General features: G+C 47.2%; 3 protein-coding genes across 6 annotated transcripts in view; 2 read left to right on the forward strand and 1 right to left on the reverse strand.

The window, feature by feature from the left end:
- The window catches only part of celsr3 (cadherin, EGF LAG seven-pass G-type receptor 3), a 71,755-nt gene extending 63,106 nt beyond the window's left edge, over positions 1-8,649 (forward strand). For all 3 annotated transcript variants that reach the window (XM_037478477.2, XM_062563661.1, XM_037478478.2), the window contains 8 exons: positions 475-601; positions 850-969; positions 2,112-2,209; positions 2,662-2,753; positions 2,933-3,106; positions 4,507-4,701; positions 5,408-6,467; positions 6,814-8,649. In XM_037478477.2, the coding sequence (XP_037334374.2) occupies positions 475-601; positions 850-969; positions 2,112-2,209; positions 2,662-2,753; positions 2,933-3,106; positions 4,507-4,701; positions 5,408-6,467; positions 6,814-6,841 (1,894 nt within the window). In that variant the 3' untranslated portion in view covers positions 6,842-8,649. The remainder of the gene's footprint in view (positions 1-474; positions 602-849; positions 970-2,111; positions 2,210-2,661; positions 2,754-2,932; positions 3,107-4,506; positions 4,702-5,407; positions 6,468-6,813) is intronic.
- A 1,217-nt stretch (positions 8,650-9,866) lies between these two features.
- LOC119222153 (uncharacterized) lies at positions 9,867-13,398 on the reverse strand. Its single transcript, XM_037478542.2, has 4 exons — positions 13,140-13,398; positions 11,856-11,905; positions 11,316-11,484; positions 9,867-10,872 (listed from the first exon to the last, which is right to left on the reverse strand). The coding sequence occupies exons 1-4, from the start codon at positions 13,342-13,344 to the stop codon at positions 10,508-10,510; spliced, it is 789 nt and encodes a 262-aa protein (XP_037334439.1). The 5' UTR covers positions 13,345-13,398; the 3' UTR covers positions 9,867-10,507.
- Positions 13,399-13,886: 488 nt separating this feature from the next.
- wdr6 (WD repeat domain 6) lies at positions 13,887-20,047 on the forward strand. 2 transcript variants are annotated; one of them, XM_037478491.2, is made up of 7 exons: positions 13,887-13,928; positions 14,252-14,360; positions 14,626-14,787; positions 14,986-17,749; positions 17,878-17,955; positions 18,554-18,670; positions 18,914-20,047. In XM_037478491.2, exons 2-7 carry the CDS (start codon positions 14,291-14,293, stop codon positions 19,869-19,871), a joined length of 4,149 nt encoding a protein of 1,382 aa, XP_037334388.2. In that variant the 5' UTR covers positions 13,887-13,928; positions 14,252-14,290; the 3' UTR covers positions 19,872-20,047. The 2 variants fall into 2 exon arrangements, with proteins under 2 accessions (XP_037334388.2, XP_062419646.1); XM_062563662.1 differs by having other exon boundaries at positions 13,893-14,122.
- The last annotated feature ends 599 nt before the right edge of the window (positions 20,048-20,646 follow it).

Consider the following 20,646-nt stretch of genomic DNA (forward strand, 5'->3'; position numbering starts at 1 on the left):
AAGAGGAACACGATCATGTCAAGAAGCATTAGCTGAGCCCGCCTTAAGCTCGCCAAGCTTTAATTGAACACATTAGTAACACATTACAAATGGACACTAACAACCTCAACAAAGTGGAATTCTTTTCTTAAAATTCTTTAAACTGTATGATCTTTTTTGTTTGGATTATACAAGTGTTGTGGATGTACTTTTGAAAATGGTTTTTGACTGGTGAGCTAACTGCATGCGTCTCATTCAGTCTCTGCTGATATGATAAACAACGATCATGTCAGGCCGAGTTATTGATCAGTTCACATGTGCATAAACGACTCCCATGGCCTGGGTGTCAGTATTCATCCTATGCTATTACTTCTTTTTATGCACGTTCTAACGTCTCGTTACACACATTGCACATCCAAGTTGGACATGTAAAGATGCAACATGTTGACGTTGTCTGTCTCATGCTTGGTCACACTGTTGTGTTTCTCTGTCCAGTGCTACTATTCGCAACGCCTTCCTGCTGTTGCTGGTGGCCACATCCACCTGGCTGTGTGGTCTGATGTCCGTCAACAACAGCATCCTGGCTTTCTACTACATATTCAATGTCCTCTGCCTCCTGCAGGTATGAAATAAGTGTATGTTAGTATATAGAAACGTGGCTCTACTTTCACTCACCTTCCTTCCGCTTTCTTACTGCTTTTACATTCCTTAATATCCTACCTCAAAAGTTCTGGCCAAACAACACTTTACTTCTTGATTAAAAAGAAGATCATGGAAGTGTTTGTTCAAAGGTAAAAAAAAAACATCATGCATTAGACAGCGCTCTGAACTTAATGTGTGTCCTTCCCCCGCTCTGTCTCTCTCTGCCAGGGTTTGTCGGTGATGCTGGTCTTCACTGTGTTCAACTCGGAGGTGAAGGAGGCGTGGAGCGTAGCCTGTTTGGGCAAGAAGATCCCCGGAGAAGACCAACCACGACCCCCTCAGAACACTGTGAGTTACAAACGGCCTCCCATCGGGTCCAGGTTTCGCTGCAGCTCATCCAGCTTTGACTTTAAACGTTTTTATATTGTCTTAGATTTGTATAATTGTATAATTTACAATGATATTTCTGATGATTTAAGATCATTATTGCACATTAACACTTGCATGGTGAATCTGAGCCCCTAATGTGAAGCTGTACATCATCCCTAAGATATTTTCTGTGTTTAACTCTGTATTCTCACATAGCACACTCTCACCGTGGCCGTTACTAGACCAGCACAAATGCCCTCCTGCCTTTCATTGCTCCTTCCCTCTATCCACCCATCCATCTTTCCTGTCCCCCGTCTCCTCTCCTTCTGCCTTCAGGGTTTGTGGCTGACCCAGATAAGACAATATACTGACCAGTGGGGGTCTGCTCACTCTTGAGTCCATTTCTACAAAAGCACTGCAATGTCTATTTAGAGAGAGAGAGAGAGTGTGTGTGTGTGTGTGTGTAAGAAAAGATGCGTAGTTCGTAGGCCATCCTTTAAACCCTCCTTTCCTCTGAAGCTCTTCCTATCCATAACTGACACGATGATGTGGGGCCAAAATGACTGCCCTTTCCAAAAGTATTCCTTGACACAAGTAGCCACATACACTTGTAGTGTTTCTAACTCTATTACCACTGTGTGATACTTTATTTATGACCACAATGACCTTTTCTAGTTTGGGAGACAGACATCTTGACCCATTTCCACACTAGCAGCTTCTGCTCCATTAGCTTAGCCTCCTTTTTATTTTATTTTTTTCCCGGTCACCACGATAATAGCTCCCACAATCCCTGGGGCACAATAGTGAAATATCACGGGCGGTTGCTTTTGAATGACATTAAAAAAGTCTTGATGGAGTTCTAAAATTTTAGCCATCTATAATAGTGCTCAGTGATAAGGATGAAAACCATCAGTATCAGAACGAAGTCCTTTATGAGAACGTGACTTATGATAACATGAGGAGGTGCTTATAATCTATCCATAACCTCTATACCCACACAAGTAGAAAGAACACTCTTGACACACAAAATTCAGTTTTGCACCAATCTGTGTCATAGTTAAAGTAACACTCTCAGCCCTGTAATGTGTGTATGTGTGCTTTTTTTGTTTGTGTGTGTTCAGGGTCAGAACCCCTATCACAATGCATCTCTGTTGGAGCAGAGCGGGCTGCACCGCATCACCCTGGGAACCTCCACCATCTCCTCCGTCAGCTCCGCCAGGTATATAAATACCTTGCAAATACTTTGCAAGTGATGAAATTGGACTCATTCTCTGGGTATTTAGGAGAAGAAGAAGCCTCTGGGAGGACATTCCCTCGCTAACAAGTTCCCTGTCGTGCATTTAGTGGGTTAGTGGGGTAAAGATGAAGTTTATTGGATGGAACAATGTACTGTAGTGTATGTAGAGCAAGACTAATGTACTCTGAGAGTGGCCGTCGGTGTGGTTATGGCTGAGTGACTGTGTGTGTGTGTGTGTGTGTGTGTGTGTGTGTACAGTACATACTTTACATGTGTGTGCGGATGCCCTCGATCTTTAATCTGTATCGGCCTGCGTGACTATAAACACAATATACAGTGTGTCTCTGTGTGTGTGTGTGTGTGTGTGTGTGTGTGTGTGTGTGTGTGTGTGTGGGGGGGTGTGTGTCCTCACTTCTCTCTTCTTTCCCTGCTAGAGAAAACCTTTTGGCTCGTCAGACCCTGGAACAAAACATCGTCCAGACCGGAGCGACAGACCTGGATGTAGCCATGTTCCACAGAGACGGAGGTGAACGCAGTTCACTCTTAACCAGCAGCAGGGACATGTTCTCAGTTTTCACACCCCTGTTTTGCTCTTTTTTTTTTTTCCTCATTCCATATCAATTTAAAGGTCAAGCCCACATCACAACGGAGAATAAACTCAACTTTCCCTCGTGTCACTTGTTTCCCTCGTCCTTCTTCTCCCAGGTGAGGATTCTGACTCCGACTCGGACCTCTCCATGGAGGAGGAGCACAGTCTCTCCATCCCTTCCTCTGAGAGCGAGGACAATGTCAGACTGCGTGGACGCATCCAGCGGCGTTTCAAACGCTCCAATCATGGCGAGCGTCTGCTCACAGAGCCCGCCCACAACGGTACCAAAGGTAGACCAGCACACAAACGTTAAGCTTCACTCATTTTTGCTTCTTGAGGGATTTCCTCCCACATTGAGGCCAGAAAAGGCCAGTGGTGTTCAAGTGTCTTCCTGAAGGACACTTGATGTTTTGATTGAGTAAGGGTTAGGGTTCTGGGGGTCTTTGTTGGAGTACTCCGCCATCATCTCCTGTGCAGGTTGGTGGGTTCTGGAGTGTGTCCAATTTCTCTTTGGGTGAGAAGCACAATTCACCATGGGCGGGTTGCCTGTCAATCACAAGAGTAACACATTTGGACTCACAATGTCAGCTTTGCTTTCATTAAGAGTCTCCAGTTAACCAGACCTGCATGTCTTTGTGCTGGTGGACAAAACCCACACAAGTATTGACCCCTGCCAGTCAAAAAAAACAAAACAAGAACCAAAGGTTTCAAAAGAAGTCCACTCTTTTCATCTCAGATATGTACAATCATGCAAAATGTGTGTCACAAAAACACACACACAAATAGGGAAAATGTCAGTGTTGGTAGTCATGAATAACACATGAGTGTATGCACCTAAAACCATGTGATGTAAATGTCATGCATACACAGTGCTTTCACTGGAGGAAATGCCAGATGTGCAAATCTATAGATCCATGGAGGTAATCAATTCTAAGCTTAATTAGCCATCTGGATCAATGAACTCTAATGCAGTTCGAACAAATGGAGGAGGGTCGGATCCAGATGGCCAGCACAGTCCAACCAATTTATCAGTGCAGCCAAACTGAAGGCTCGCAGCCTTTTTAGTGAGCGTGGCATTTTGAGGATGGCGACCTCTTCGTTGTGACAAAGCATTAAAACCCCCTGATCGATTCAGTTCAGCAGACAGCAGGAAAGGTGCAAACACACAACAAAAGCAGTTCATCGATTTTTTTTTTTTATTCACCATTGTTATTGAGTTATTTAAAACATATTGCAGCGAATGAAACAATAAGAACAACATGTGTTTAGTAAGCTCTTCAATGGTGGTGCAAAAACATGTGTTTTGTAAATGCAATGAATAATGAAATCATTCTTAATTATCCCATAGTTTATCAATAATCTGACAAAAGAAAATATTTCACTTGGCTCAGAGTGTTGACACGGAAGAACATCTCGATATGTCAAATGGTTGTAAGGGGAAGACAATAGATGTTTATAAATTAAGTTGAATTATGCCTGTTCATGGGTCATTTCCACTAGTCTCATATCTACTATCTACCCATGTGTCATTCATGTTATTTTCATGTGGATCACACCCTATAAGTCTGTTCACCTGCTCTTTGGTTGTATGTTTTTTTTTTGGGAGGAGCACGAGGCAATGAAATGAAGAACAATGCTGGAATAGCATTTTTCAGTGATGTGTGTGTGTGTGTGTGTGTGTGTGTTGCAGATCTGGATGGCAATGACCTTCTGTCCTACTGGCCTGCTCTGGAGGAGTGTGATACACACAGCCTTCAGAAGTGGGGCTCGGAGCGCCCCCTGGGGGCAGATTACAGCAAGGACGCCGCCAACAACAACCAGCAGGACGCCGCGCTGACCAGCGGGGACGAGAACGGCCTCACCCACACTGGCAGGCACCGCAAGGGTGAGAACAACACTCACCACACAAGCTGAGGGCACGCGGACGAGGCGTGACGGACTGTTTCTAGATTTGATCTAGAGAGCTCGATTCAATCTCAATCTTACAGCCAATCGTTCATAGTTTATAGGTCTATATTAAGTTAACGGAGCACTCCCATAACAATGAAACACTGTCACCCCAAGATATGTTTGGACTTTTTGAACATTTCTCTAAATTCAGCTGGGTGAGGCGCGTAGACACAGCTGTCTGCTGCACAGATAACAGCTGTTTGCTGCTTGCGTCTCTCTCCCGTTGATTGTCCCTTATTTCTGGTTGTTTCCTTTTTTTTTTCTGTGATGAGGAATTAGGACCAAAAGATTGTTTGTTAACAAAGCAAGAAAAATGACTTTTCATAGACAACAACTAAACGATAGTAACATGTATCGTAGAAGAGTTGAGTCAGTGGCCCCTTACGGAGAATGACTGAAACAACACCGGAGAGCCTTCACACCCTAAAAGCCAGAGAGTCACTTCAGTATGTGCATTGTGTGCTTAGAATACATACATATGAAGTTGGCCTATGCTCGCATACACACAAAGGTGCACTACGCATGCGGAGACAGACTGGGGAGGAGAAATACAGGCAGATCAACGTCAATCAAATAATGCTGGCCCAAAGCATAGGGAAATTATGAGACAAAGTCCATGAACACCTATTTTCCCGTCACAGGTATCCTGAAGAATCGAATCGGCTGTCCCCCGGCACTTCAGGGTCTGTCCACCGTGGGCCGCGTCCCCAGTGAGCTCAACTGGTACCGAACCTCTACTCTGGGCCACCGGGGCGTCCCCGCCGCCTCGTATGGTCGCATGTACTCTGCCACGGCTGGGGCCAGCGGGGGTTCCGGCTCGCTCTCTCAACCTGCTTCCCGCTACTCCTCCAGGGAGCACCTGGACTCGCTCTCCCGGAGGCAGTTGTCCAGGGATCCGCTCGGGAGGCAGACGGTTGGGGGGTCGAGGGACCGACTGGACTCCCGGGGTTCCAGGGACAACCTCGATCTCCTACCCAGGAGGAGAGAGCAGGGACAGGGGGCTGGGCTGGGGGGACTGGGGCTGGATCACCAGCGAGTCTCATCCTCCAGGGAGAACTTGGCGGGATCCAGGGACAGACTGGAGAACCAACACGCAGGCAGCGTCCACGCCTCCAGGGAGGACTTGAGTGGAAACGGGGGAGCGGTCGGATTGGGGGTGGAGGGCTACCTCAGCGGATCGAGGTCGCAGCTGAACTCGCTAACCCGGCGGCAGGCCTCGTCCCGGGAGCACCTCGGGGGGGCTCTGATGAGCAGCAGGTCCAGGGAGCAGCTGGAGGCCAACGGGGGCGGAGCCCAGGCCCAGCCGTGTCGGGAGTGGCTCCGGACGCTGCCTCCCCGGCAGCCCTCGCACCCGGACCAGCCTCCCTCCTCCTCCCCTCCTCCCCCCATCTCCGAGGAGCCCCATCAAGAGCGTCTCCCGGCCCACGTCCGAGGGCGACTGGACTCTGCGCCCCCGTGTAGGTACCCCGGTCAGACTGCGCCCCAGGTCGCAGGCTCTAGTCCCGGCCCGCTGGGCCGGCAGCCGTCCAGTGAGCACCTGGATATTCTGTCCTCCATCCTGGCATCCTTCAGTTCCTCCGTCCTCACTCCTCCCCTCGCTGCCTCGAACCCTGGGCCTAATGGCTCCGCCCGTGGGCCCTCCCCCTCCCCGCCCCAGTCAGCCACCTCCCACAGCATATCTGAAGTCTCCCCCGACTCAGAGTAAGTCCTTGTAGTTTTAAAAAAAAAAGTCGGCTCGGCCTTGCGTGTCCCTTTTCTATTTGATGTCCTGTCCTTCGTCTTCAGCCCGTCATTGTCTGTGAAAACACTCTTTTGTGCTTGTTATGCACTGCATCTGCTCCCTTTTCTACCCCCCTAACTGATTTCTTCATCCTCAGCATCTCCACAGGGATCACGTCCAACTTTCTCCCATCTTTTTTAGCTGAACTTTACTCTGCTCCATGTCCTACATTTCAGCTTGTGTAGCTCATTACGTGTCAGTGAAGCTATAATCGGTAGAGAGGTAAGCGAAAGTATTCATGACTTATTTTTCTTTCCATCCCCTCAGAGCCAACAGAAGTGAAGGACAGTCTTGATGACAGCCTCCATATCCCTTTATGCAGTGCGACAGTGTTTGGAAACACTAGGGCGAGTTCAAAGGTCATGGATGAACCACTGAGGCAACCTGGGACCCGTGTGAGAGGAGAAAGAGTTAGAAGAACGTGAGCCAGGTAGCATCCATGAGGATAAAAGAGGGCTTGTGGTCCGTTTGTACTGTATAAATTAGATTTGCTTTCCACAGTCCCACAGCCTACAATGATCTTTGACTTGATCGATGACTCACCACTTCTACCTAGAAACAAGACAAACATGTCAAGTCAACTTGATCCAGTGTAAAAGAAGAAAAAAAGACTGTAAATAACATTTTTATACATTTTGTATCTTTTTCATTGGAGATGAAGAAGAAATCTTTTGTGAAGTTTTTTTCTTTTTCTTTTTTATGACTGTGTGAGGTTGTGAGTGAGGTTGTTAGTGTGAGTGGATTCTTGTTTGTTGCCGAGGGACACATTTTGCATACGAAGAAAAAAAAAATCCCCAACTTTTCCCTCCAAAAGAGTTTTCCTTACACTCATCAACTCTGTGTAATAGCGACGGCAGGGGTCCGGCAATAGTATCTGATGAGATTACTAAAACATGTGGTTGAAGCAAAAATATCAAAGTTGGAAAAAGTGATTGTAAATAGAGGGAGGTTTTTTATAGGAGAGAGAGATAAGATGGAAGATGATTGTGAAGAGAAAGATGGTCAACGTTAAGCTAAAGCACCACGTGAAGGCTCAGAGCTGGTGGAGCTCCACCAGCGTCCCAGTGTCTGCTCTCTCAGGAGATCTGTTCTGTTATGATCCACTGCATATGAATGTGACCTCGTCCTCTGTCTGTGTATCTTTGTGCCTGGTGCTGTCTGAACCCGACCATATCAGTTCCAGTGGTATTCTGCAGATCAGGCGGGCTTCTCTGTCTGAGGCTTTATCATCTAGCAACCACTGTAAGACCCTCAACGGTGTTTGTGCTCTTTGATGCATTATAACTCAACCTGCCTCAAGATATATACGCCACAGGAGCAGCCAAATCTCTCCGGCAGCATCCACGAGAGGCTCGTGTGTAAAAGCTTCTCGTGCAGAAGTTCTCTGCAAATCCAAGCCAAAGGGACAGCTGCTTAAAATCAGTGCAACACAGTTTTGGTGTGTGAGATGAAAATGACTCGTGCAGGCTGTGAGCGCTCTCAAATGTGTCTCCAGAATATCTTTCATACGTGAGTAACTTCCTGAATTTGCAAATGGGCTGAAAAACATCCAACACAAGACGCCATTGATGGAGAAGTTCACAACAGAACACGTGAATAAAGATTTGCTCTCTTGCTGTTTATGCTGCTGAAGAAAGATGAGACCTCTTGCAAGATCCGGTGTGTCTTCTGCAGCTCGCTGAGGAGAGGTGTCGGGTTGTGTCAGCGCTAAAAGCCTCTAAGTGGTTTTGCGATGCGGCCCCCCCTCCATCAGCGACGTCTCCTTTCTCACAGCTGTTGGGAGCGAGCGCTGATGGCAGGCCTCGAGGTAAAAAAACAAAAAAAACACAGGCGTTTGTAAGCAAATGCCACCAGCCTGCAGAGGGAATAAGGGCATTGTGGCTAAATTCGCCACATTTTAGTTGTAAGAAGGTAAACGGAGGTTTGGGTGTTTGTGTGCATGCCCTCGAGCAGAGAGCCCTGTGACATTCAAACGGTACTTGTAAAAACACTACAGCAGCAAAATGCCATGTGGGGGGAAAAAAAGGAACAAGAAAGCTTAAGGTACAAACTGAGACATGGTCGGAACAGATTGAGTCAGAAACTGGGGGGAGAGGGGGGGGGGGGGGGTGGGTGCGCTATTCCTCGCAGAAAGGAAAACAAACCAGCATGGAATAAATACACACCTCCCTGTTTTGACTGCTGCTCTGTTATTACAGTTGCATTGCCAAAAAATGCTCAGAGCAATTTCTCCAGAGTCTTTTCTTTCAGCTGCTCCTTTTCCCTTTTTCCCTGTTTGCTGTCCACAGATCCGTTCGGTATCTTCAACTGACAGTACCTTTAACTTGTACAGACATGAGATTTATTTTATTTATCAATAATTTATTCACATTTTATTAATTATTTATATTGCCATTTTGTATTATTTCTGTTGCGTCCAAATGTTCCCCTCCGTCCGCTTCTTATGTCTCTCGGTGCGACCACTTCACAGATGAAGGACAATAAGACGTGAATGTGAGGATAAAATGTGAGGCAGGGTGCTTTGCTTTTCAGAATTGGATTTATTTGGTTTCTTCATCCAAATCATGGAGATCAAATCTGAAGGAATATTACAAAACTTGAATTCCAACCTTGTTTCATATCTAAACGAAAAGGTCAACACTGGATGTAAATAGTGCAGATATGTCCAGATTCAAAGCCTCCTTGTTCATTGTTATACATCAGAGGCTGAAGCTTCAGTCACATAATCCCACAATGGGTAACGTTTGAAATGAGTCTGACAGATACGTGCAGCTTCAGGTTGATGTGGTCCGGACCAACAGAGGGCGACAGACAAAACAATTGCGTTGAGACTAAATTGTGATGTGCTCTTAAAAAATTAAAGAAAATTGAGGAAGAGACGGAAAGAGAGTGAGATGCAGTCGGGGTAAGGCGAGGAAGATGAGGTATTGTCTTTGTTAGCTTGTGTGTTCATTATGGGATGCCTTCTATCCCGCCGTCGGCAAGGGGACGGCGGCCTGGAAACAAATGTTCCCGTTACCGCGGAAACGAGAAATGTTGGACATTAAAAAAAATAACTTATTCCTACTTGGCTGTGTTTGTTTATTCTGTATGTGGTTTCATATGACAGTCTGTCTTGGTCTCTGACCTGTTTTGGCTTTGAAGTGTCCCAGCAAAAACAGAAGCACCAAACACACAATATAACAAGCCCCCATATGTTTTTTTTTTCTTCCCATTCCACACAGCAACTGGCCAATGAAGTCAGTGCTCCTCCACAGGCCACACACTTACGTTACAATCAGTTATTCTTTTGTCTTGTTTGTCACCACTCAATAGTCCACTTCAAACAAAATACACATTTATTCATGAGTGCCAGCTTACATTTTTACATGCAAAATAATGAATGTCATTTTGTTTCTACATTTGCAGCAACTAGATGTAATGTCGATAAATTCTGTAAAAAGGAAAGTCTCCCTAGAATAAGGACCTTTACAGACATTATCAACCCTTGAACTCTTTCAGTATTAATGTCACTAAAAATCATAAACTCTTTATCTCGACACCTTCTACATGCTGTGCAATGTCTATTACATGCGTCATAGCACTACCATTTACTGTAGCACTTCCACATCTAAAATGAAGTATTGTCCATTACTCTAAACAATTTGGTCCATCTAAAATAACTCTGGGAGCCCTCACTCAGACAGAGAAGGTGGCTTCTGCTCTGCAGAGGAGTCGTTTGGTAGTTTCGAATGATGCAACTGTTCTTCTCGTCTCCCAAAAGGTTTCCTTTGTACTTTTGAGTTGTCTGTAACCCAAGTAAAGTCCCTTCTGCTTTCCACCACAGCCAAAGGTCGTTCTTACGCAGGGGAAGTGAACATCCCGCTTTCTGTTGCAACTGAAAATCCTCCATTTTTATGAAAATAGAATAGATAGACAAGAGCGTAAAAGAACTGACAAAGATGCGACAATTTAGAGCGGTTCATCCCGATTGTCCCCACGTTTTGGCCTCATCGTCGCTGCTGCTGGACGAAGACGGCGGCACGTCCTCGCCCAGCCTCTTTAGCTTGGCTTTGTAGTAAGACTTCTTCATCCTGAAGGCGTTCGCTTTCTGCCGCGCCGCCCTCGTCTTCTCCCTCACCAGCTCCTGCTCCCACGCCAGCACCTTCATCCTGTTCTCCCACTCCAGGATCTTCATCTGCTGCTGCTGCTCCAGAGCGTCGGCCCGCTGCTGGTGCTCCTGCCTCGACAGGGCCGCGTGGTCGAGGTGTTGAGATGAGCGGCGGGTCGCTCCGTCCGCCTCGCCCTCGGCCGGGTCCAAACGCTGCCTGACGACCTGGGATGTGCCTGCAAGGTTAGAGTTTGAGGGAAAAAAAATAAAAAAATAAAAAAGACACACCCGGTTTTCCTGAATGCATCAGTACAATTAATTTGTATACATTTTAAACCCATACAGCGCTGGTATCTGGTTTAGAATGCAGGGACTTTCCAGGACCAAGAAACCTTGTGTGGAGCGAAATATCTGAAGCTATGCCACGATAGCTTGGAATCAGGGACTAAATTTTGTTCAAATACACACAAAAAAGGCACCCTGCTTTATTCTCATTCAAGGGCCTATACAATAACCCCTTTCAGGTAAAGGTCATCATTCAGTGCTGTCTAACAGTTTCTTAATACTGGAATAGCGCTTATAAATATTCATTCAAAAGGTCACCCTTAATTTCGAACAGAAAGTTCAGTGAATATGTGTCTCTAGGCAACAGCGTGGCAGCTTGCAGTGCTTTACTGACCTGGGGCTGCCAAGTAGGCAGCAGGAAATGTCCCATTCTGGAGCTCGGCATTGTGGGTGATGGAGTTTGTAGTGGGGCTGTGGGGCAGATTGGACCAGTCGCTGCTTGTTATTCTGTCCAAGGTGTCCCGCTGGAGGCAGGTGGCCACTTGCTCCTTTCTGTCCTCAGTCTGAGACAAAGAGTGAGGTGTGTTTATAGGCAGTGGTTCCCAAACTGTTTAGGATGAAGGAGCCCTTAAATTGAACAAATTAGTCCCCAGACCCCATCCGAAAAGGTTTTGGCCAAGGATCCCATAGCTAATAGGAAGTTAGACATTTTGACAGCAAAATAGTCACATTCTGTCATTGTTCAAGTTTTATGGATTCATAGAGAAAAAAGTATTACCCCTTTGAACACCCTCATGCACCCTTGGAGGTCCCCGGGTTGACATTTTTTCATTTCTAACAATACTGCTATAGTTGATATGTGAATGTGATGTTAACGTGAAAGTATGCCTCAGAGATAATTGTTAACCCAAAACGACAATTTTGAAATACTCACCTTCACGCTGCCGTTAATCTGCCCGGCGGCATTTATCAGCATCACATTGTCTGCCCATAAGAGAAAAAGGACAGAAAGACAGTGCAGGTGAGTATTACAGGAAAAGTAAAGAGCGCCTCCCTCTGGTAAAAGGTAGGTACAACAATTACCCCTTCACTACAGACTGAGTGCTGTACTGCCAATTTGTAACATAACATTTAAGTGTTGAATTCAGCTTCTGAAATCTTTATCTGCTGTTCTATTACAGTAAACCGAATAACCGAGTTGTAGATGAAACAAAACATTTGAGAATGTAATGGTATGTCATAACATAGTCTTATGCTAAAAGAGTGCTTATTGTCTTGAACTGACGTGCTTGCAGGGCCATTGAAAAGTTTCCTTTTGCGGCCAAGTACAAAGAAAGGAGGGAAGTCAATCATGCTTTCACACAAATGCTTAAACATAGGAAGTCTCTTACACACAAGCCCCTCTTGAATTTGGTTGGTTTGGAAGTTTTCCTATCTGCAGTCTCACAGGTGGTTTAGTGTTTAGGCTTCGGCGCCTCTCATGGTCACCTGCCACTGGAAATGACCGTCACATGTGTGTGTATAAGAACTCAGTATTTTTACTTCGCCATCTCCGCAGAGCACTGCAATACGTGTTGTGTATTTGACCTCCTGCTTGCAAGCAATAAATTGACTTTTACAACTTCGATCATCAAAACCGTTTTTTTTATTAGACAAACATTGAAACAAATCACCCTCTTCTCTCTTCTTATTGAACAGTCATCTTGGGATTTGCCAAACACGGACCTACATTTTCAACAGTTATGGGGCAAAGTAACTAATCATTTCGGAAATATTTGACAGAAGGGAGATTGAGAAAAAAACGTGTTGATCTCAGCCCCAATAACAACTACTGTAACTAGTATTACATCCCAGTGAAAACAGTGTTATTCTCCCAGATGTTCAGCAGCTCCTCGTCAGATCAGTATTCACTGTGTTTGCTAAGCTCAATTTGTGCAGCCTAATAATCATGAGCAAGTTTGTGGAAAAAAAGAGCCCATTATGACGTAACAACTCCTGAAAGTAATATTAATGCAACCCTAAAAAGAATACATGACCCGAGTGGAAACCTCTGGTGGATGCCCTGGGACAGATGTTTCTGCATTCGACGTGTGCACTGCTGTTACAGCCACATACACTTACAACAACAACAATGCTGCAACCCCACAGCTAAAGCGCCTGAACAAACAGCGATCAGTAACTATTGCAGACGGCGGTGGTTGGACCAGAGCAACGGTACCTTCCCGCAGCTTGCGCACCGCTGCTTTGTGGCCGGCTCCCCCTGCGTGGCTGGTCAGAGCAGCCTCGCCCATCGTCTGAAGTTTGATGGATTTAGAACAGGCCTTACATCGGGCGAAGTGAATGTCCTGGATTTCCTTAACCAGCCAGTCCTTGTAAATGCCCTTCGAGAGCCAGGAGTCCTGGAATTTACATTTGCCAGGCATGCTTAGCTGAAGTTAGCTGGAACGCTACCTTACGGCTAATTAGGTGAAGCCTCCTGTGACCGTCTGCCGATGCGTTCAAGGGCGGCCCGGATAAAATCAAGAATATTTACATTATTGCGCAAAATAGTTCAAATTACTCGTTGGATTGTTGTCATAAAGAACCAGAATCCGTATATAAGCTTCTATTACAAATTTTTATTTTAGGAAATTGGGGGGGGGGGGGGAAGCAAAGTATCATAAAGGTCAGACAAAACACTGTTGGTCTGTTGGTGTAGTGAAGTGAAACATGGAAGTTAAGTTACTTTGTTTACCTTACATTGAAGCCTATTTAAACAATGAAAGGAAGAAGGCTTGAGCAAAAATGATATATTAGTATTGTTTAAAGCTGAGCAACAATGCATTAGACTCAATAAGTTTCCAAAAAAACACCTAAAGGCAGTACAATTTAACAGTGCTGTGTCACATGGGTCACTTCATCCAATACAAATACGGCTGACCTTTTTTCTAACCAATCGGCCTTCAGGAAGCCAACAATGTACCCTGATTGGTTCAGACACAGCACGGAAGCCAGGCAGACACACATGGTACTATGATCGTGGATGCTAATAGATAGGATTTAATGCAGATTTATGGCACGTTTATTTTAAGTTTGAGGCTTCTGATAATAATTGATAACTATGTGGTAGCGTCGGGGGCCGAACAAATGCAATTTTTTGGATTCGTACACAACAAATAAGACAAGGAGAGCTGTTGCTGTTAGCTTGTTTTGCTAACTATGGTTAATAGTAACTCAATATGGACTTTTTTACATTGTCATTTTTCAATTGCCGGTCAACCCATTCTGGTTGAGAAATACAAAAAACACAGTCTTTAACATAATTATCTGTTGTCCCTTTATATACTTCAGACACCATTGACAATGCATCGCCAGTAAACGGTATCAATCATGGAGACAGCTGCTCTGTTAGCTCCATTCACAGCTTTGGAGTTCCTTCAGGATGCTTTCCTACTGACCGGTAAGAGGCTTTGTTGGAAATAAATATAAAAATTATATTTCTAGTGATGCACAAATATGAACCTAGAGCGCTCATACAGATTCTTCCAACAATGATGCATCGTTATCATGCAGCTTTGAACAACTCACTACAAATGCATGTGTAGAACAGGTTTAAATGTTGTCACATACGTTTTCGTGATCACTTTTATTGTTGGTCGTTTTGAGACTGAACGCTGTAAAAAAGGGTCACACATAACACATTTTCTCTTACCCTCTCCCGCAAGGTGAGGGTCCAGTCTTGTCGGGGTTCAATCTCCACCCTCGCCCCAAAGCCTGTGCCTCACTGAGTGTGCTCCAGCACTACAGAATCCATGGGATACGGCCTAGAAGACCGGAGGCAGTCACACCTCAAAGATCTGCCGCTACAAATGGGAAGAAGGGAGATGGTAAGCATAAGCTGATGTTTGTTTTCACTCTAATTTATTTGGTGTATTGGGAGATCCGATGGTCTTAAGTTAGTGGGGCTCAGTGTGATTGGTGAAATGTGTTGATACAGAGCACTCACTGACAGCCCTAAAAAAATGTCATTATATAATTCGCCTACAAAAAATCCCGACATCTTTTCTTTGTTTGACAATCCCCAGAACTAAGCTCAAGATCGGAGCCCAAGTTCTGTGACCTGGCAGTGTTTGGTGGCAAGGCTGTGAGGCTGGTGAGGTTCCATGTGGATCCCCAGGACGGGAAGCAGCCGCACTTTGAGATTCTGGGCCCCCTCATGGAGCTACAGGACTGGGCCCTGGATGTCCATTGGCTCGCTGGAGACAAACGCTCGCTCCTCTGCGTGGCTACAGCTCACAATAGTGCACTTCTCCTGGACAGCATTACGGGAAGCGTCCTGTTTCAGCGCTCCTGTCTGGAGGGATGTCTGCTGTACTCTGCCCTCCTTCTGGTGCACGAATCCTGGTCAGATGCTGTTTTAGTAGGTGGGACTGTTTTCAACCAACTGGTTCTCTGGAAGCCAGCGGGAGGTGGAACTGAACGTGTGGATCCCGAGCTTAAAGCTCCAGTTGAGAGACGCCTGCTGGGCCACAGTGGGGTCATCTTCAGCATCGCTTACCTCCAGGAGAAGGGATGGCTGGCATCAGCCTCCGATGACCGCAGTGTAAGGGTTTGGGGTGTTGGTGCTTTAGGGGGCCCTCAGGGGAACTGTGGAGACTTCAAACCGGCCTGTTTAAGAGTCCTATACGGACACCAGGCGAGGGTTTTCTCAGTGCGGCTCTCCCCGGGGAAGGTGTTCAGTGCTGGTGAGGACGGGGCCTGTTTAGTCTGGGACTGGGCTGGAGGGGGAAAAGTGGTTTGCACGTTAAAAGGACACCGGGCAGGGGGGGTTCGCGCACTCGCAGTGAGTGAGGGAACGGGAGATGGAGAGAGGTGGGTGGCTACGGGGGGGGCGGATGGAGGGCTGAGGCTATGGAGGATGAAACCAAACGAGCATGGGAAGGAAAAATTGGAGGACGCAGCAACAGAGAAGCTAACGGACCTGAAGTTTACCGGCCACGGCTCGCCTAAAGTGGTTTGTATGGTAGGGGAGGAGGATAAACATGCAAGTTGGAGTCAGAGTAAGTTGGTAGTCTGCACTGATCAGGGAACAGTTTACCAATACAGCGATGGGCAGTGGGAGATGTTATGGAAAGGGACTCCTGAGTTTCAATCTTATTGTTTGATGGAAACCACAACGGTCAGTTTAAAAGATTCTACGGCAAAAATGAGTTTGTGCGCGGTGGGGAACCTCAGTGGATCCATACAAGTGTTCCCCATCGCTCATCCTCAGTGTGGGGTTCTCCTCACAGGTGGAACAGGGAAGATCCACAGTCTCATTTGGCAAGAGACCAAAGACGGCATTTATTTGCTAGCATCAGGCTCTGAAGGACTTGTCTTTCGCTGGTTGATAGAGGTGCAATCGGAGGAAAATCCTCCCTCGTCTCTCAGTGTGAAGCCCCTCCCTTCTTTCCTTCTTCCCCGCGGCGCCAAACGCTGGCTGACAGCTGCGGTGCGCCTCCACTCCAACACACAGGGGGGGCTGTGGGTGTGTGGGGACAGGAGAGGCTCCCTGCTTTTGTTTCAGGACGGAGGAACACGAGAGCAAAAGACGGTGGATGACAGAAGGCTGGACGACTGCCTGCCGACAGGAAGGAAACAAACGCACGGGGAAGAGGTTGAGCAAAGGGCTCCAGGTGGGGACAGAAAAAGCGAAAGGAAAGAAGGGGCTGACTCACTGCTGCAGCCGCTGAGCTGCCTGTTCGGGGTGCATGGAAAACTGGGCGTTACTTCGGTGAGTGAACACCAGGGACTGCTCTACAGCACGGGCAGGGACGGCTGTGTGAGGGTCTTCAGAGTGCTTCTAGTAGCGCCACAAAAGCTTGAAGGAAAGAGCAATGGAAAGAGTGTGGAGAACAAAGGGGGGCTTCAGCTGGAGGTTCTCAGAGTCCAGCGAGCCTGCAAGGGTATGGAGTGGCTGGAGAGGGTTTTGATCCTCGTATCTGACATTCCAGCCGAGGAGAAGGATGAGGGACATCTGGGAAAGGAGTTTGAGAACCACTACAAGACAAAGAATTTGTCAGGAAATCTGGAGGTTACAGAGGCGAGCGAAGAGAAAGAGAACTTTAGAGGGGAAGAAGAAAATACAGAGGACAACGGAAGAGAAGCCAGGTTTGCCATTATCGGCTTCCATGCGGTCCACTTTGTGGTTTGGGACCCCGTGAGGCAGGAGAGGCTGTTAGCCGTACCTTGTGGCGGGGGGCATCGCTCTTGGCGCCTCTGGCCGTCCCACAAAGGAGTCTGGCCCGGCCACGGAGCGCTGGTCTTCATCAAGCAGGGGGCCGTGATGGCGTCGCGACCGCCTGGAGCGGCATCGAGCCGGGCCGGGGAGGCAGGGCGGTATGAAGGATGGGGCCTGAGAGAGGGCGTCCACGGGAGGGGGATCGGCTGCGTGTGCCGGCTGGGGGCGATCACGGGACTCGGTGACGCAAAGGAGGCGCAGAGAGGGGAAGAGCGCTGGGAGATAGTGGCGACGGGAGGAGAGGACACAAGCCTAACCGTCCTGGCGCTGCGTCCCTCCTGCGGCCGCGTCAAAGTCCTCTCGGTCATCACGGACCACATCTCCAGCGTTCGGACGGTGACGGCCGTCACGCGTCCCGAGGGGGGGGGGGAGGACCAGGCGCTCTCCGCCCTGCTGGTGTCGGCCGGCGGGAGGGCTCAGATGCAGTGTTACCGGCTCGTGGTCGGCTGGGACAGGCGGAGACTGGTTCCCTCCTGCCAGGTGATCCAGGTGGCCAGTCACCGATTGGACGAACAGTGGGAGAGGAGGCGGAACTGCCACAAGACGGTGAAAATGGACCCAGAAACCAGGCAAGTTGATTCTCTGCACACACGTGCAGGGGCATTTCAGCCGTGCAATATGCGAGTGGGGAACCACATACTGGTGTCCCTGAAACAAACCAGTCAACTGCTCCTGCCTGATGTGTCCGTGTTTCCAGGTACATGTCTGTCGTGGCGGTGGATGAGAACTCAGACGGTTGTCTTCTGGCAGTGGCCTGCAGCGATGGAGCGGTCAGGTTTGTGTCCTCCACAGAATTTTCGTACTGACCACTTTTGCCTTCATAGAGATAGCTACCACGGTTGCTGCTTGCTTTTGTTTTGACGAGTGAAAAAAAAAAAGCAAAGTTCAGTTTATTACCACCTTTGGTAATAACATTTGTTACGGCCGGCTATCACACACTATCCAATATCTTAAACACCGGCTTGCTGCTGCCAACAACAACCACCTGTTCCTAGTGATCCTGCTGATTATATTGACCGTGTGGCCTAATTGACTGAGCCACTACGCCCCCAAGTGGTGGGAGGTTAAACAAAACAGGCTCTTACAATATTTAATAATCATTTATATTCTCTCAGTGGCTGACGGAAAATGGGAAGTTTAGAAAAATAATGCCAAACTGCTACCCCCCAATGAGTGGTCGTAAATGAATATGAGAGAAAATGTGTGAGTTCAATGTGGTCAGAGACATTTACTTTGTTCCTGCTGTCGCTGTTCGCTTAACCTTAAATGCTCTAAATTGTACCACCTTATAACATAAATACTGTTTGTCCTAGAATGATGCCCTCACTCTCTCCTTTTTTCTTGTTTCTCGCCTCTACGACGGTCTTTTCCAGGTTGTTCTCAGTCAGTGAAGTCAAACATCAAGTTGATTTGCTGTGGGAGACGTTTTACCACCAGCGCTGCGTTCTCAGCGTCGCCGCCTGCAGCCTGCAGGATAGAAAATGCAACAAGTGAGACGATTTGTGCTGATGCTTTTTTGAATGGCCTGAAAGTTGAAACCCTAAGTCAATGGTAGTCCTGCTTTGCAGAAACCATATAGAACCAGGCCGTTGATTGTTTTGTAGTACATTTCTGCTATTTGAAATCACGCCGTATAAGAACGGAACTTTGGGACTGTGACTTTTTGTTGACTTTTATTTTTGGGGTAATAGGAAGAAAGCAGTCTCTCATGTCCATGTTTACATCTGTCTCAGGTATAAGCTGCTGTTCAGTGCTGCAACAGATGGCAAAATTGCCGTGTGGGATTTGACTGATGCGTCTTCCTTATGGACCGGCGCTTCGAGCCGCGGCCCAGCTGCACCAATCCCCTGCTTCAGTATTCACGCCCACCAGAGCGGCGTCAATTCATTGGCCGTTCGGGCGGACAACCTCGGGCATCCTGAGGACGGTTGCCGGGTAACCGTTGCTAGCGGAGGGGATGATGGACAACTGACCGTTTCCATGATTCGAGTGCAGTACCCAAACGACTCTCCGATTTCTGAGCCCCTGGTTTCTCCACAAGCCCAGTTCCAATCCGCAGAGCAGCTTCATCTCCACCTGGACTCCCAGTGCCGCATCCCTCTGGCTCACGCTTCCCCTCTGACCGCCCTGAAGCTCCTCAGCCCAGACCTTGTGGTCTCCACCTCTTCGGATCAGAGGGTTTGCCTGTGGAGGGTCGGCAGTACCGACATCAGCCACATCGGGGCGCTGTGCTGCCACGTTGCGGACGCTGCAGGACTCGCAGTGTGGGAGGGCAAGTTGACCGAGGAGGAGAAGGATAAACATAAGAAGATGGGGTTTGAGTCCGAGCGGGAGATTGCAATTTGTCGGGGGAGTCCGACAGGGCTAAACGTGACGCATCAGACGGCGGCACCGTTTCTCAAGGACCAGAAAACAAACGACGAGGTCGAAGCCGTGAGCGAGACAGGTGACCCAGATTGTCAAACCAGTAATGAGGGGGGAGGCGAGACTCCTGCTGAATGGAGACATCAAAGCGGGGCTGACAGCTCGGCTGAGACAGAGAGTGAGGTAAACACTGAGGGAGGTGTCACGGCGTCCCGGGAGAGCCAGGGAGAGGGAGGGAAGACGGGATGGGTGCTCGTCTGCGGCCAGGGCTTCCAGCTGCTACGTGTCCCGGATGCAGAGAGGCGGAGCCCAAGGAGAGAGAAGTAGGAGGATGATCAGAGTTTGGCCTCGAGAGAAAAGTCAACATAAGTGAATCATGGGATAGCTGTCATCCAAGCAATGATATTTTTAATGTACATCATTTTCTACATCATGATTTTATAAACTGTAAATCTGTCTTAATCAAATAATATTTTAAATAAAGTTGATTCATTGTCAAGCTTTTTTCATAATTTACAGAGTACATTTGTTACTTTGACAGAGATTTATACAAGTATGAACAGAGATATAAATATTTCTGTAACAGACAAATTCTTTATTAGGAAATTCACCAACAGACCATTGTGAAGAAAAAAAACAGATTCTCTGATTCAGTTTCAGACTCATTCAAGTTTGTCTTGACTTCTCTGACAACTAAATACAATGAGTATGTGTGTCTGGATCCTTGTAGCAACCAAAGGCATTTGGTGCTCATCTAAGACATCGTCTTGGCTATTTTAAGACAATATTTATTTATATTTTGTCTGATGTGTTTAGGCCATCTGTGGCTTCCTCCAGGGGCTGTAAGCGCAGCTCTGAGCAAAGATGCCTGAAATGAATGGAGTTATTTTTAATACAACATTTTAAATAGAGCAAGTTACACATATCAACCAGCCAGTCGATAAAGCTGTGTACTTGAAGAGAGCCTTAGGGCTCTATTTTAAGTCCGATCAAAGCCAAAATAAAAGACTGCCTTTGCCAAATGTCTCCAAAATCAGGAAAAAAAGTATTTGGGAGATGAATGGTAAACGTTTTGTCAGGCCCACTCCATCAAGTTGTTCCC

The sequence above is a fragment of the Pungitius pungitius genome, chromosome 1 (assembly GCF_949316345.1).
Source record: "Pungitius pungitius chromosome 1, fPunPun2.1, whole genome shotgun sequence".
Classification (NCBI taxonomy): Eukaryota; Metazoa; Chordata; class Actinopteri; order Perciformes; family Gasterosteidae; genus Pungitius; species Pungitius pungitius.